This window comes from Pygocentrus nattereri, chromosome 2, assembly GCF_015220715.1.
Source record: "Pygocentrus nattereri isolate fPygNat1 chromosome 2, fPygNat1.pri, whole genome shotgun sequence".
In the NCBI taxonomy this organism is placed as follows: Eukaryota; Metazoa; Chordata; class Actinopteri; order Characiformes; family Serrasalmidae; genus Pygocentrus; species Pygocentrus nattereri.
The window spans coordinates 50,934,586-50,948,586 of NC_051212.1; the positions used below are offsets into that span (position 1 = coordinate 50,934,586).

General features: G+C 43.2%; 1 protein-coding gene across 3 annotated transcripts in view; it reads right to left on the reverse strand.

The window, feature by feature from the left end:
- The window catches only part of ccdc39 (coiled-coil domain containing 39), a 35,077-nt gene that overhangs the window by 16,541 nt on the left and 4,535 nt on the right, over positions 1–14,001 (reverse strand). For all 3 annotated transcript variants that reach the window (XR_005131608.1, XM_017714632.2, XM_017714634.2), the window contains exons 4-11: positions 12,758–12,916; positions 10,231–10,323; positions 9,701–9,829; positions 5,438–5,629; positions 4,042–4,145; positions 3,618–3,750; positions 2,138–2,332; positions 325–489 (exon numbers count right to left, since the gene is read on the reverse strand). Coding sequence is in view for 2 of the 3 variants with exons in the window: in XM_017714632.2 (XP_017570121.2) it covers positions 325–489; positions 2,138–2,332; positions 3,618–3,750; positions 4,042–4,145; positions 5,438–5,629; positions 9,701–9,829; positions 10,231–10,323; positions 12,758–12,916 (1,170 nt within the window). In the remaining variant the exon portion in view is untranslated. The remainder of the gene's footprint in view (positions 1–324; positions 490–2,137; positions 2,333–3,617; positions 3,751–4,041; positions 4,146–5,437; positions 5,630–9,700; positions 9,830–10,230; positions 10,324–12,757; positions 12,917–14,001) is intronic.

Sequence of the window (14,001 nt, forward strand, 5' to 3'; positions counted from 1 at the left end):
GTGGAAAGCATTCCAGAAGAGTGGAGGCTGTTATAGCTGCAAAGGGGAGGCAACTACATATTAAACCTCATGATTTGGGAATGATAATTATAACTAGAGTATAATAACATAATTGAATACTGGTTCACACCAACTTAAATGAAGTCCATAGCCCAACTGAAGAATCACTTTCAAATGAACAGTAAATCCCAAGCCTGCATTACTACACTCAGTTCAGTGCTGGGAGATATGAAGAAACAGTTTAGACTCCCAAATTTGTGCTCATCATCACTGTACAATAGACACTGTTGCCAGTTAAAGTCGTTTTAGCTTTGTTGGCCTCACCTGGAGCTTTTTGAGCTGTGAGGTGAGCATAATAGCCGTCTTCTTCTTCTCCTCCAGAGCCTTGTTGAGCTCAGAGGTTCTCTTTTCCAGAACCTGCTTCTCTTCTGTGTTCACCTCGCCCTTCAGACGAGCCATTTTCATCTTCAGCATCTGGATCTGGACGTCCTGAGGAGAAACAAGAAGAACACGGATGCACAGTATTGCTTTTTAATTAATGCTGGGTCTTGAAACAAAAGACTAATTGGACTATCAATCGAATAGAATATGAGATAAATGTTGCTATATGAGGAAAGCACCAGTCATTGAGATCTCTACAGGTTTGGTAAATACGCAGCTATTAGCAGAGGTGGGCGATATGGCAAAATATGATAATATGTTGTTTTTTCACAACTCACGATATTTGTTTTCTGTGATTCTTCTGATAAGTTAGAACAGACAAAGTATTGCGACGTCTTAAAAAGACCATCAAAAACTATTAATCCGTTTACTTGTACTCAACACTGCACACACCGTGCCACACTAAATCCAATCAAACTGGACTGATTATGCTTTCTTTTTAATCAAACTTGCAGTTAAAGTGCTGATAATCCATGATATTCTCAGAAGAACCTATTGTGACATATTGTGATGTTATGTTATCATGATAATAGTGTATCCTGTCATATTTTCCAGCTGTAGCTATCAGTCTGGTCTCATAGAACTGGAATGGCGAAAGTGGCATCCTGTAAACTCCAAACAAAGAAATACACTCTGTGGCCAAAAGTATTGGGACACAAATCTTAATCACTGAATTCAGGTGTTTTGCTCAGTCTCATTGCCACAGGTGTATAAAATCAAGCACATAGCCATGCAGTCTGCCTTTACACCCATTTCTGAACAAACTGGTTGTTCTAAAGAGCTCACTGAATTTGACTGTGCTACTGTAATAGGATGCCACGGTTGCAACAAGTCAAAAAATGTTTACCCTCTTAGATATTCCACGATGAACTGTGAAAGGCGGAAGCGTTTGGGAGCCACAGCAACTCAGCCATGAAGTGTCAGACCGTGTAAAGTTACCGAGCGGGTCACTGAGTGCTGAGGAGCATAAAAGCTCTGCTGACTCAATAACTTCAGAGTTCAAACCTCCTCTGGCATCAGCATCAGCACAAAAACTCTGTGCCAGGAGCTTCATGGCAGGATTTTCATGGCTGAGCAGCTGCATGCAAGCCTTACATCACCAGGCACGATGCCAAGCGTCAGATGGAGTGGAGTAAAGCAGCCACCACAGGACTCTAGAGCAGTGGAAGTTCTGTGGAGTGATGAAGCACGCTCTCTGTCTGTCAGTCTGATGGACGAGGCTGGGTTTGGCAAATGCCAGGAGAACATTACCTGCATGACTGCACTGTGCCAACTGTAAAGTCTGGTGGAGGAGGGATGATGCTATGGGGCTGTTTTTCAGGGGTTGGCCTAGGACCCTTAGTTCCATTGAAACGAAATCTAAACTATCAACATGCCATATAGAGTCACAAAGCACTTAAGCAAGTCTATTTGAGATTACTTAACAACTCGAAGTTGTTTGCAGCACGCATGTAATAATTTAAGCATGCAGTTCAACTTGTAGGGCTGTTATTTGTTGCCTTCATTAGCTTGATAGCTTCACTACAAAACTAAAGAAGCAGCCACTAAGTCAAAGTCACAGTCAAAGACTTGGCTGATTGACCACATTTGGCAAAAGTACATGTTTTAGTACAGAGGTGCAGATGTTTAGTGAGATGAACTGAATCTTTCTTTACATCTGCTGCGGTCAGTATGAACATCTGGATGGGTCTCTTACCTGATTGCAGATGATCTCTTGCTGTTTGAGAGCATGCTGGTCCAGTTTGTTGAGACGACTGTCCAGGTTGGAGAGCGCGGCCCGGCTGCCTGAGAGTTCCGCCGTGGCGTTCTTCTCTTTCGCTCTCAGGGTCTGCAGCTCCTGCCTCTTGCGGAACAGGAGCTCACGCTGCCGCTGCAGCTGGGCATCAATCTCCTGCACATACGGACACACACAGGTCACATCTCAGCTCAGCTCAGCTCAGCAACCCTTACAAACATGACAAGCACTTATAAGAAGGAGTGTAATGGTTAGTTCAAACACAAATATAAGTGTCATGTGGTCGTATGCAAATGTTTACCTGTTGCCGTTTGCACCTTGCGCACAGCTTAGATGCATGCAGTTACACAGTAGGGGTGTAAAGATGCACACAGTTTCAGGTTTGATAGCAATTTTCAATTCTGAGGCCGAAATTCATTCGCTTTTCAATATTCTGTGTGTTAAAAGTGTCTTTTCCTGCCCTTAAAAAAATAAACCTAAAATACAACAACTCCTAGAATGTTTTATTGATTTAAGTTAAGCCCAGACATTTAAGTGTTGGTGTGTGCAGGAACGCAGGAAAGTGTTTTAAGTTGGGGCGCTAACATTTTAAGCCGCATACGTGTCATAAAAAAAACGATGTCATGCATTTCTATTTAATTTCTTTCACAATTTACATCAAACAGAACATGTCATAAGGCGTTATTACAAGGCCAGAGATGACAATATACACATATAGAATATATACACGCTCACCATCAATTCATTAGGAACACCTCCTTGCATCTTCACTCATTTTCCATTTTATCAGCTCCACTTTGTGCACTTTGTAGATCTACAATTACAGACTGTAGTCCATCTGTTTCTCTGATACCATCTTTGATGGTCAGGACCCCCACAGAGCAGGTATTATTTTGCTGGTGGGTCATTCTCAGCACTGCAGCAAAACTGCTCGGTGAGTGTATAAACACACATAGGGACACAACAGACCACTGATGCAGATCCCTCACTCTGCTCTCTCATTCTGTACAAAAGCACCAACCAACCAGATTGTTTATATGTGATGCAGTAACTGATTTTGTCATGCCCACCATCATGGGGTGAGACTTAACACCGGAAGGTGCACTGAGCCAGAGATATAACAGTTCACCGTAATGAACATAAGGCGTTACTGCAGGTTTTGAAAATGCACCTAGGGGTGTGTGTAAATGTATATGTCTGTCTGTCTGCCCTGTGATGGACTGGCGACCTATCCAGGGTGTATCCTGCCTTCAGACACAGGGGTGTGATTTTGGGTGTTTTCTCATGCTCTTACACTGCACAAAGAAATCTGAAGTCAACCAACCGTCGCAAACCTCAGAACAAGCTTGCATCGTGACAATTTCATGCTCTTTCTGCCTGCAGAGTTTGCCTCAAGCAGCCTGTCTCAGGTGAGAACCCTCGATGCTTTGCTGACACTCACTTTGCTGTGTAGCTCCTGGTCACAGAGCATCTGCTCCATCTGTTCTGCTCTCTCCTCCACGCTGAGCGCCGCCTCTGTGGCCACCTGAAGCTTCTCCCCCAGAGCGACGTTCTGCAGCCGGGCCTCCTCCAGCCTGTGAGACAGAAACACAAACTGCTGCTGAATTCACCGTCCACAAACCCTTAGATGATGAGCTACACATGATCATATGGAATAGTCTTGTGAGGGCCTATTATGTGAACAAGGCCAATTATCTTGGACTCCTGGTCACAGATTATTGTGGCATCACCAGGGACCGAGCTCAAGATCTCCTGAGGATAGTGCCTTAACCAAACCCATGAAGTCCTGCAGAAGCTGGACAAGGCGTGTTTTAGAGCAGAGCAGACACAAAAATGTACATTGGAGACACATAACATAGCATTACTTGATGGTTTTGTCATTGATCTCCTTCTTCATGCTGGTTAAGTTAGACCTCAGAACCTCCACATCTGTCGCAGCGCCATCCACTGTCCCCTTCAGAGTCTCCAGCTAAGGAAGAGCAACACCTTCATATTAATGTCAATTCCTCCATATCATTCACAGAGAGAAACATGCAGTTTGCATCGGGTCTTAGGCTACGTTCACATCTGAGGCTTGAAGTAAAACAAATCCTGTGTTACTATGGTAGAATCTGTGATTGCAGCCCATTCATTAAAATATAGCTTTAATAGCTTTTCATCAGGACCTTCAGAAACTCTGCTAACCACACTAGACAGTGCTGGCAGATAATCTATGTATAAATAAACGAGCAGCAAACTAACAACAGCAACAGTAAAGTGGAGCTTCAGATTCCTCTCAAGAGCCTCCAATGTAACAAGAACCCAGTTGCATGAACAAGAATGGGAGTTGAACCATTGACTATATTTATGAAATATGATATATACACTCATTGTTTGGAAAGCTGCTATTGCTCTCCCTGGACATTGGTGAGGAACATTGGTATGGAAATCACATGATTTTCATGTTCGTATTGATGTGTATTCTGCATTCACACCATATTATTGCATTATAAAAAGTAATAAATATATTTTGATGAAGTTTATTCCTGTAACAGGGAGTGAGGAGGCGGACGCATATGCGGAGATAAGCGAGATTTATTAAGGGCAAATCCAAGGTCATGGTCAGAACGGTCCAGGTTCATATAGCCAACACGAAGAAATCGCGGGACAGACATGACAATAAAGAGCCTCAAACAAGAATCAAACACTACAAACAACACAGAGATTCAAGCAACATACATCAACCAAAGCAAACAAAGACCAGCAAAAACAAAGGGCAAACACAGGGCTTAAAAATGACACCGGGACAGGTGAAAACAATCAGGGGCGGAGTTACAAAACAAGGGGCAGGACTACGGATACCAAAACAAAGAAGCACGTGGACTAGACTGGGAGGGACCAATCGTGACAATTTCGTCAACTCATATAGCTTTAATAAAATGTACAGCCTTTTGAACAGAAAAAAATCTAATTTGAAGAAATAAGACAAACACGATTAATCGAGATGAATGGCAATTTGTGTCATTAATAGCGATTAATCGCATTTGTCTTATTTGCTCAAACCATACAAACATTTCCTTTATTCATGATTTATTACTCTAATCCTTTGACAGCCCTAGAACCCTTGGATGCCACATGTGACTGATGATTTCAGATGACAGATGAATGACAGTGGATGTGTCACAAGCACGAATGTGAGCTGTCAAGTCAAAAAGATTAGATCTGAGCAACAAGCCTTGTCCTGTCTACGAAGTGCCTTCAGCGCAGCTATGAAACACTCACCTCGTCTTGCAGGCGTATGCGGTTGCCCTCCTCTTCTTGAAGCTGCTGCCGGAGCCTGGTGGCCTGTCGCTCTGCAGCTGCAATCTTCCTCTCGCACTCTTTATTGTTTTCCACCTCGCTGGTCAAGAAGCTCTTCTTCTCCTTAATCAGCGCCTCTCGCTCACGGATCATCTGGTTCTTCTCAGCAAGCGTCTAGAGGAGACAAGGAAGTTGATATTACACGACTTACAGCAGTGGGGTCTTCTAGGCCTTAAGAGGAGACCTAACGATTTCTAGGAATTAAACAAACGTCTGTAGTTTTCAGTACTTTTTTAATAGCATGCTTGCTGTTTAAACTCTGCAGGTGTTACAGTACTTCTCTTACTTTATTGTTAAGTCGTGGGTGGAAAAACAAAAGGGTTAAAATCCTGAAACGGCCAATGAAAAATGATCCAATCAGTTTTTTTCTGCATGGTATAGAGACTGATACAGCCATGCTAGACCTCCCATTGGTTAGGCCTTCAGGAGCCAAACTGAAGGCCTCATGTGACCGGTTAGCTACCAGCATAATTAGGAATGGACAGTGGAAGCAACCGATCACGTTCTGATTTATAACAGTTGGAACCAACTGAAGTGCAAAACATCACTCCAGTCCTGGAAGTAAGTTCTAGATACATTCTAGATGAGTGGCAGCCTGACCAGTGCATTTCAGTCAAGGGGCAAAACAGAGGCTGTGAAACTGGTACAAGGTAAAATATATATTAATATCTGTTACAAGTCTCAAACAAGTTGAGACAGAATTGTGCACAGTGGTGGTGATAGGAACCAGACCTCTAAGACCTGCCTCCGAGACTTTTCAAAGCAAATTTAAAATATATTTATGGTGGAGGGATACATGGACACTACTGAGGACAGTGCTGAGGACACTACCAGGCAAAATGGTACCCAATATATATATATATATATATATATATATATATATATATATATATATATTTACCACTACTTCACCATAAACAGCCATTACACATAAAAGCTCAGAAGGCACATGTAGATTCACTGGTCATTCTGGATAAAATATCCTGTATGCTGTAGACATGTTGACCCCTGGTTCCTATCACCACCACGGTAAAAAAATGAGTCTGTACGTTTCTCTAGAACCGTTTCACATCAAACCACTCTAAATGACTCTAAATTATGCAGAAATTTTGAAAAATCTGAGGAAATTGCTGAGTATTAGATTAGCCTTTAAGTACTGAATTACAATTCTGGTCATTCGAGTCTGCATTTTCATTTTATCGTAAAAAAAAAAAAGATAAAAACATGATAAAAGTGTAAAAGATTTTTACATAATAACTTCTCATCAAACTTGGATCATAAAATATCTTGTCTCCTACTTACAAACTATATGAGTGAAAAATAATGGCTATAAACTTACAATATGCTTTTATTATTGCGAGTGATAACAGAGACATCTACAGATGTCCATGGTGGACAAAAACGGTGCTTTGAGGGAACCAAAAACTGGGTCCTGATGTATCATCACCAGCCGGAGCTCAAATATTACATGGTCGGCCTGATGTGTTTTCAGCCCAGATATTACATGGTCAGCCCTTCAGCCCTACTTCAACAGCCATTCAGATTACATGCAAGGTCCACTGCCTGGCTCTGAACAAAAGCACCATCTACTGGTCAGACAGCTGGGCTGCTTTATGGCACTGCTTTTTCATGCAGTCAGGGTAGACGCTACAGCAGCTTAATACACCTCTGAACCAAAACTTACCGTAACCAATTTAGAGCAGCGTTCTTACGGTTAAACAGCTAAAACTAGTACTGAACTGCCTAGAGATGCTTAACGTACATGTATCACAATCAAAGTAATAAACATAAACCACACTTGATTTCTGCTTCGTTAAGACTGAATGGTTTGTCATTTTGAAAAGAACCAATTAATCTGGGGCCTTTTTACAGAAAATGATCTTATCTGCTTAATCACCATGACAACTTCAGTTAAGACTGAATTACTGTTATTATCTTATTTCCAGGGCGGCACGGTGGCGTGGTGGGAAGCGCTGTAACCTCATGGTGAGGAGGGCCTGGGTTCGATTCCCCTGCCGGGCGGCCAGGGTTCTCTCTGTGTGGAGTTTGCATGTTCTCCCCGTGTCTGCGTGGGTTTCCTCCGGGTTCTCCAGTTTCCTCCCGCAGTCAGGCCGACTGGACATGCTAAATTGCCCCTAGGTGTGAGTGACTGTCTGTGTCTGTCTGTCTGTCTGCCCTGCGATGGACTGGTGACCTGTCCAGGGTGTATCCTGCCTTCCGCCCAAAGACTGCTGGGATAGGCTCCAGCACCCCCCCGCGACCCTGATGGAGAAGCGGCTTAGAAAATGGATGGATGGATGGATGGATCTTATTTCCAGATAAGATATTACAGAAACATCATAACTAGACTAAAGCCAAATCCCATTTCTTCTTTCTACCCCTACCCCATGTTTTCGAGTGTCACCCTAACCCCTCGGAACTGAGTTACAAGAGGTAGTGGTTGAAGTCTTGCCCTGCGAAATCGGACCCTCAAAAAAAAAAATTGCTTCATTAAGAGTCTACCAGCGCTGCTCTGTAGGCGACCCGGCCCATCTTCAATGATAGCAGAGGAGGGTGAAGTTCAGCTCCTCACTGAGGGGGGCAATTATTTAATTATATTACTCACCGCTAATTCTTTGGTGATACGAAGCTGAGGTCAGATATCCGCCAGCTTCTTGTTTCACATTTCACCTTAAATGGAGTAGCAGTGACATTCTGGAGCTTCAGGCATCAAAACTGCTGGACTGTTTAAGGCGGAACAGGAAAGTTAGCCAGCTAGCTACTGAGACGTTAGCATGCTATTAGCGATTTTGTATGCCTGTTCTGAAGAAAACGACCAAAAAAACCACAGAAACAACATTAAACTAAGATCCTGTAATGGTTATCGTGATTCTTTAAAGAAGAAAATTCTCACATTTGTGGGTTTATTTGGTTGCAGCCGTCTCGTGCAGCCGTCTTGCCGATTTTTCTTTTTTTTCCTCATAACACTGTTTGGAGTCTCTGAAAAACCTCCACTTGGAGGGCCATACAGCCCTAACACTTCGCCCTCCCCCTCTATCTCAACAAAAATTGTGACACCCTACCCCTAGACGTGAATGCGCAAAGGACAGAGGACAAAGGGCTCAGCGATAGGGGTGAGGGGTGAAATGGGATCGGGCCTAAATCTCCTAAATGCTTTCCTAACTTTAAGACAAAGCCCAAGGTGTCTTCTGATTTAATCGTCTGTTTCTATTGTTTTATGCAGTGACACGCAGCACAGTTCATCATTACTACATTATTACTATACTACTATTACCTTCGTATGGTAATGTTGATGAAAACTCGTGAGATAAAATATTACAGTGATGGTGGTGAATAATGAGGAGGCAGAGCTGAACTTGGGTCTGTTTATTAGGAGGAATAACGTTAGCGCGCTTGGCTAAAGCGTTTGGGAAATGAAACTGAAACTGCGGAGTGAGGACGGTCTGATAAACAGCACACAGTGCTGTAACAATATTCTTAACTTTCAGTTTATCTTGCTTTAGCTTGTACATCAGTAACGGTAGTTAGCTACCTGTCTAACTAGCTTGATCATTTTGATTACGTGTCGATATAATTTTGATATGGTCGATTGCCAAGTAACAGGCATGGCAGTTGATTGTCGACTTCAATCAAGTCAGTTAAGATTTCTTAACTTGAGATAAGATGCTGTAAGTTGGGATAAGATTCCTATATCAAGAGAAGATTGGCTTCTCTAATCGAAATTTGTGACAAATCTTATCTAGTCCTGTCTTGAGTTAAGACAAAAAGATATGAAGTTATCATTTGTAATACGGCACCAGGTCGCTAATGGGTGGCCACAAATAAGTGCTGTGACCCATGTGTCAAACAAATGCATTGCTTTTGCTGTTCATCTGCTGATATCAGCAGCACCTCATGTTGCAAAATTGATATGAGCGTCTAGGTAGAGTCAAATGTAGATTATGTGGATAGTACAGCACTCATGTGTTGCTAGAAGAGAAAAGCAGTCTTACCAGCTGTGAACCCGGGTTCACTTAATATCTTGTGATTTTTGCCAGACGGTTCATATGTGTAGTGTGCACCAAAGTAAGGGAGTGGTGTTCACCCACCACATCAAACAAGGTAGGTGTGAAAATGCCCTAAAAAACAAAACCGCTGATGCTCAAATTTGCAGCCGTATGTAGGAAATCAATAGTTGCTGGTTACCAGAGCGCACTGCTGCATCTCCTGGTCTCTCCTCCTCATCTGCTCGATGGTGTTCTCCCACTGGCGGATCAGCTCCTGCCTCTCCATGTGAGCCTGCCGGAATGTCTCCGCAGTCTTATCCAGACCGATCTGAGCTCAGAGAACAAACAGAGTGAGATGTTTACAACAGAACAGCCATTTTACTCGTCTATTTGACCATAACTCTCAGCTCCACCCTCATACATGTACAGTTACAGGCTGTAGCTCATCTGTTGAGGCGTAGCTTGTGCTAGCCAGCCTCTCGCCATTCTTCAATGGTCCGTTTCTGACCACAGAGCTGCTCTTGTCTGGATATTTATGAGTGGAGTGAAAAGCCCAACAACACCACACGCTGCCATGTTAGTGTCACTGTTGTGCTGAGAATGATGCACCGCCCAAATAATACCTGGGCAACAGCAGCCCTGTGGTCCAAAATGGGCCAAAGGGGTAGAGGGGGGCTGATAAACCATGTAGCAAAAATGAACTACGGTCTGAATGCCTGATTAACTGACCTGTGCTGTGATGGTCTCTGTCAGCTCGTTGTCCAAGGCCTTCTTCTTCCGGTTGGCCTCTAGAGTCAGTTTCTCAATGCTCAGAGTCACTTCCTGTGAGGTATATGCAGAAGTCAGCAGTAATGCTAGAGTAGCTCATATCGACCACACAAGAAAAAGATCATGTGACATTAATGAGCGGGATGGATCACAAAAAATGTTCCCCAAACCCCAAATGTAGCCATTCAACCAAGACCCAGTACTGTACAAAAGTGAGAACACTCTTCATTAATTTATTTTCCAGTCAAAATGGCCTTTAAATACAACAAACTCATTTATGCAACTAACTTCTAAGAATGAACTTTGGAGGTGTGGCTGCAGATTTCATTGGAAAACTGAATGCGAGGCGTTTAATGATTCATTCATTCTATCATTAAAGAAATGATAGATAGACAGAGAGACAGTATTTGCTCATCTGCCTTCACACACATATGAACTTGAGTGACATCCCTTTCTTAATCCATAGGGTTTAATATGATGTCGGCCCACCCTTTGCAGCTATAACAGCTTCAACTCTTCTGGGAAGGCTTTCCACAAGGGTTAGGAGTGTGTTTATGGGAATGTTTGACCGTTCTTCCAGAAGCGCATTTGTGAGGTCAGACACTGATGTTGGCCGAGAAGGCCTGGCTCGCAGTCTCCGCTCTAATTCATCCCAAAAGCGTTCTATCAGTTGAGGTCAGGAGTCTGTGCAGGCCAGTCAAGTTCTACCACACCAAGCTGGGTCATCCATGTCTTTATGGACCTGCTTTGTGCACTGGTGCTCAGTCATGTTGGAACAGGAAGGGATCGTCCCCAAACTGTTCCCACAAAGTTGTCCAAAATCTCTTGGTGCTGAAGCTTTAAGAGTTCCTTTCAATGGAACTAAGGGGCCGAGCCCAGCTCTTGAAAAACAACCCCACACCATGATCCCCCCTCCACCAAACTTTACACTTGGCACAATGAAGTCAGACAAGTAAGCTGGCAAACTCAAACCCAGAGTCGTCCATCAGATTGCCAGACGGAGAAGCATGATTAGTCACTCCAGAGAACACGTCTCCACTGCTCTGGAGTCCAGTGGCGGTGCTTTACACCACTGCATTTGATGCTTTGCATTGCGCTTGGTGATGTCAGGCTTGGATGCAGCTGCTCGGCCATGGAAACCCATTCCATGAAGCTCTCTGCGCTGTTCTTGAGTTTACGTGGCCGACCACTTCGTGGCTGAGTTGCTGTCGTTCCCAATCGCTTCCACTTTGTTATAATACCTCTGACAGTTGACTGTGCAATATTTAGTAGCAAGGAAATTTCACGACTGGACTTGCTGCACAGGTGGCGTCCGATCACGGCACCACGCTGGAATTCACTGAGCTCCTGAGAGCGACCCATTCTTTCACTAATGTCTGTAGAAGCAGTCTGCAGGACTAGGGGCTCGGCTTTATACACCTGTGGCCATGGAAGTGATTGGAACACCTGAATTCAATTATTCGGATGGGTGAGTGAATACTTTTGGAAATATAGTGTATATACACTCACCGGCCACTTTATTAGGTACACTAGTGAAAGGTTGGACCCCCTTTTGCCTTCAGAACTGCCTTAATTCTTCGTGTCATGCTTTCAACAAGGTGTTGGAAACTCAGAGATTCTGGTTGGTTATTTGAGATCGTGCTGCCTTTCTATCATCTGGAACCAGTCTGCCCATTCTCCTCTGACCTCTCACATCAACAAGGCATTTTCGTCAACACAACTGACCGCTCACTGGATATTTCCTCTTTTTCGGACCGTTCTCTGTAAACCCTAGAGATGGTTGTGCGTGAAAATCCCAGCAGATCAGCAGTTTCTGAAATACTCAGTCCAGCCCGTCTGGCACCAACAACCACGCCACGTTCAAAGTCCCTTAAATCCCCTTTCTTCCCCGTTCTGATGCTCGGTCTGCACTTCAGCAAGTTGTCTTGACCACCTCTACATGCTTAGATGCACTGAGTTGCGGCCGTGTGATTGGCTGATTAGCTATTTGTGTTAACAAGCAACTGAACATGTACCTAATAAAGTGGGCGGTGAGCTAGATAGATAGATAGATAGATAGATAGATAGATAGATAGATAGATAGATGGATAGATAGATAGATAGATAGATAGATAGATAGATAGATAGATAGATAGATAGATAGATAGAAAAGGAAAAGAAAATTACTGCAGCACTAAGTACAGTAAAGAGTAAAATAAGAGCAAAAGTGGGAAAAAAAGTAAATAAAAGAGGTAAAGATATATCATAAAAATATGCTAAAACCATAGAATATAATGCACAGAACAAAAATCAGTAAGTAAAATCGCATAAATATTATGCAAGTGAAAATGCAGTGGTGCCTGTATAACATTAACTGACAAGAGTACGTAGTAGCAGCTATGACTGTTTTAGTAATGCAAAGTCTATTTGTCCAATATTGCATCAAACTATCGCTTTATGTGCTGCAGTCTTCCCGTGACTTGTCTGTGAAACCCCACAGCGCACTCACTCGGATCCTGCTCTCGTCCTGCTGAGCGTACTTGATGATGGCCATGGTGTCCTCATCTTTGCGTGCTGATTCTTCCAGCCATGCGTCCAGCGTCTGCTGGTCCCAGTTCAGTTGGCTCTTCAGCTCCTCCAGCTTCTGGGTGGCTTTGAAGATGTTGTTCTAAAAGCCAGAAAGGCAGGACAACATTTTTAAAAGATTATGACAGGGGACCCCAAATGCAAGCTACATAGGTGAGACAATAAGTCACAGACGTAAAGCGTGAAGGTAAGGCCCAGTCCCATTTCTTCTTTTTACCCCTACCCCTTGTTTGCTTGTGTCACCCTAACCCCTAGGAACTGAGTTACAAGGCGTAGTGGTTGAAATAAAAAAAAAAAAGTATATATATACATATATATGTCGCTTCATTAGCAGTTACCAGCGCTGCTCTGTAGGCGACCCTGCCCGTCTGCAGTGACAGCAGAGGAGGGTAAAGTTCAGCTCCACATTGCTGGGCTTTAGTTACACTTAGGGCATCATCTGCCTTCAAAGAGGGGGGCAATTATTTATTAACACCCACCCCTAATTATTTAGTGATATGAAGCTGAAGTCAGATATTCACCACCTTCTTGTTCTAATTTTCCCGTTCCACCTTAAATGGTGCAGCAGTTACATTCTGGTGCTTCAGGCGTCAGAACTGCTGGACTATTTAAGGTGGAACGGGAATGTTGGCTCGCTAGGTACCGAGGCATTAGCATGCTATTAGCGATTTTTTGTGCTTGTTATGAATAAAACCCTAATTCCAAAATAGTTGGGAAAGTAAGTGAAATGAATATTTGATGTTTAACCTATGAAATTTACTATTTTTCTTGCACATATATGCTCACTCCAACTTTGCCAGCACCTAAAAATCTGCAAACCTTTCCAAAATGTCCTTAGCATTAATGGCGCTATCACAGAAGTTACCAATTAATAACCCCCCAAACCACGACATGCTGGATTTTGAACTTTATGCTGTTAACAATCTAGATCTTTTTCTTCTTTGGCCCAGAGAACACAAAGTCCATTACTTGCAAAAAACAATCGGAAAGGTTGATTCGTCAAACCACAACCTACATTTTCACAGCAGATCAGTCCATTTCAGATGAGCTCCAGCCCAGAGAAGTTGGCGGCATTTCTGGAGGTTGTTGATGTATGACTTCTGTGCACAATACAGTCTTAACTTGTTTTTGTGGATGCGGTGATGGACGGTGTGATGGAGGTGATAT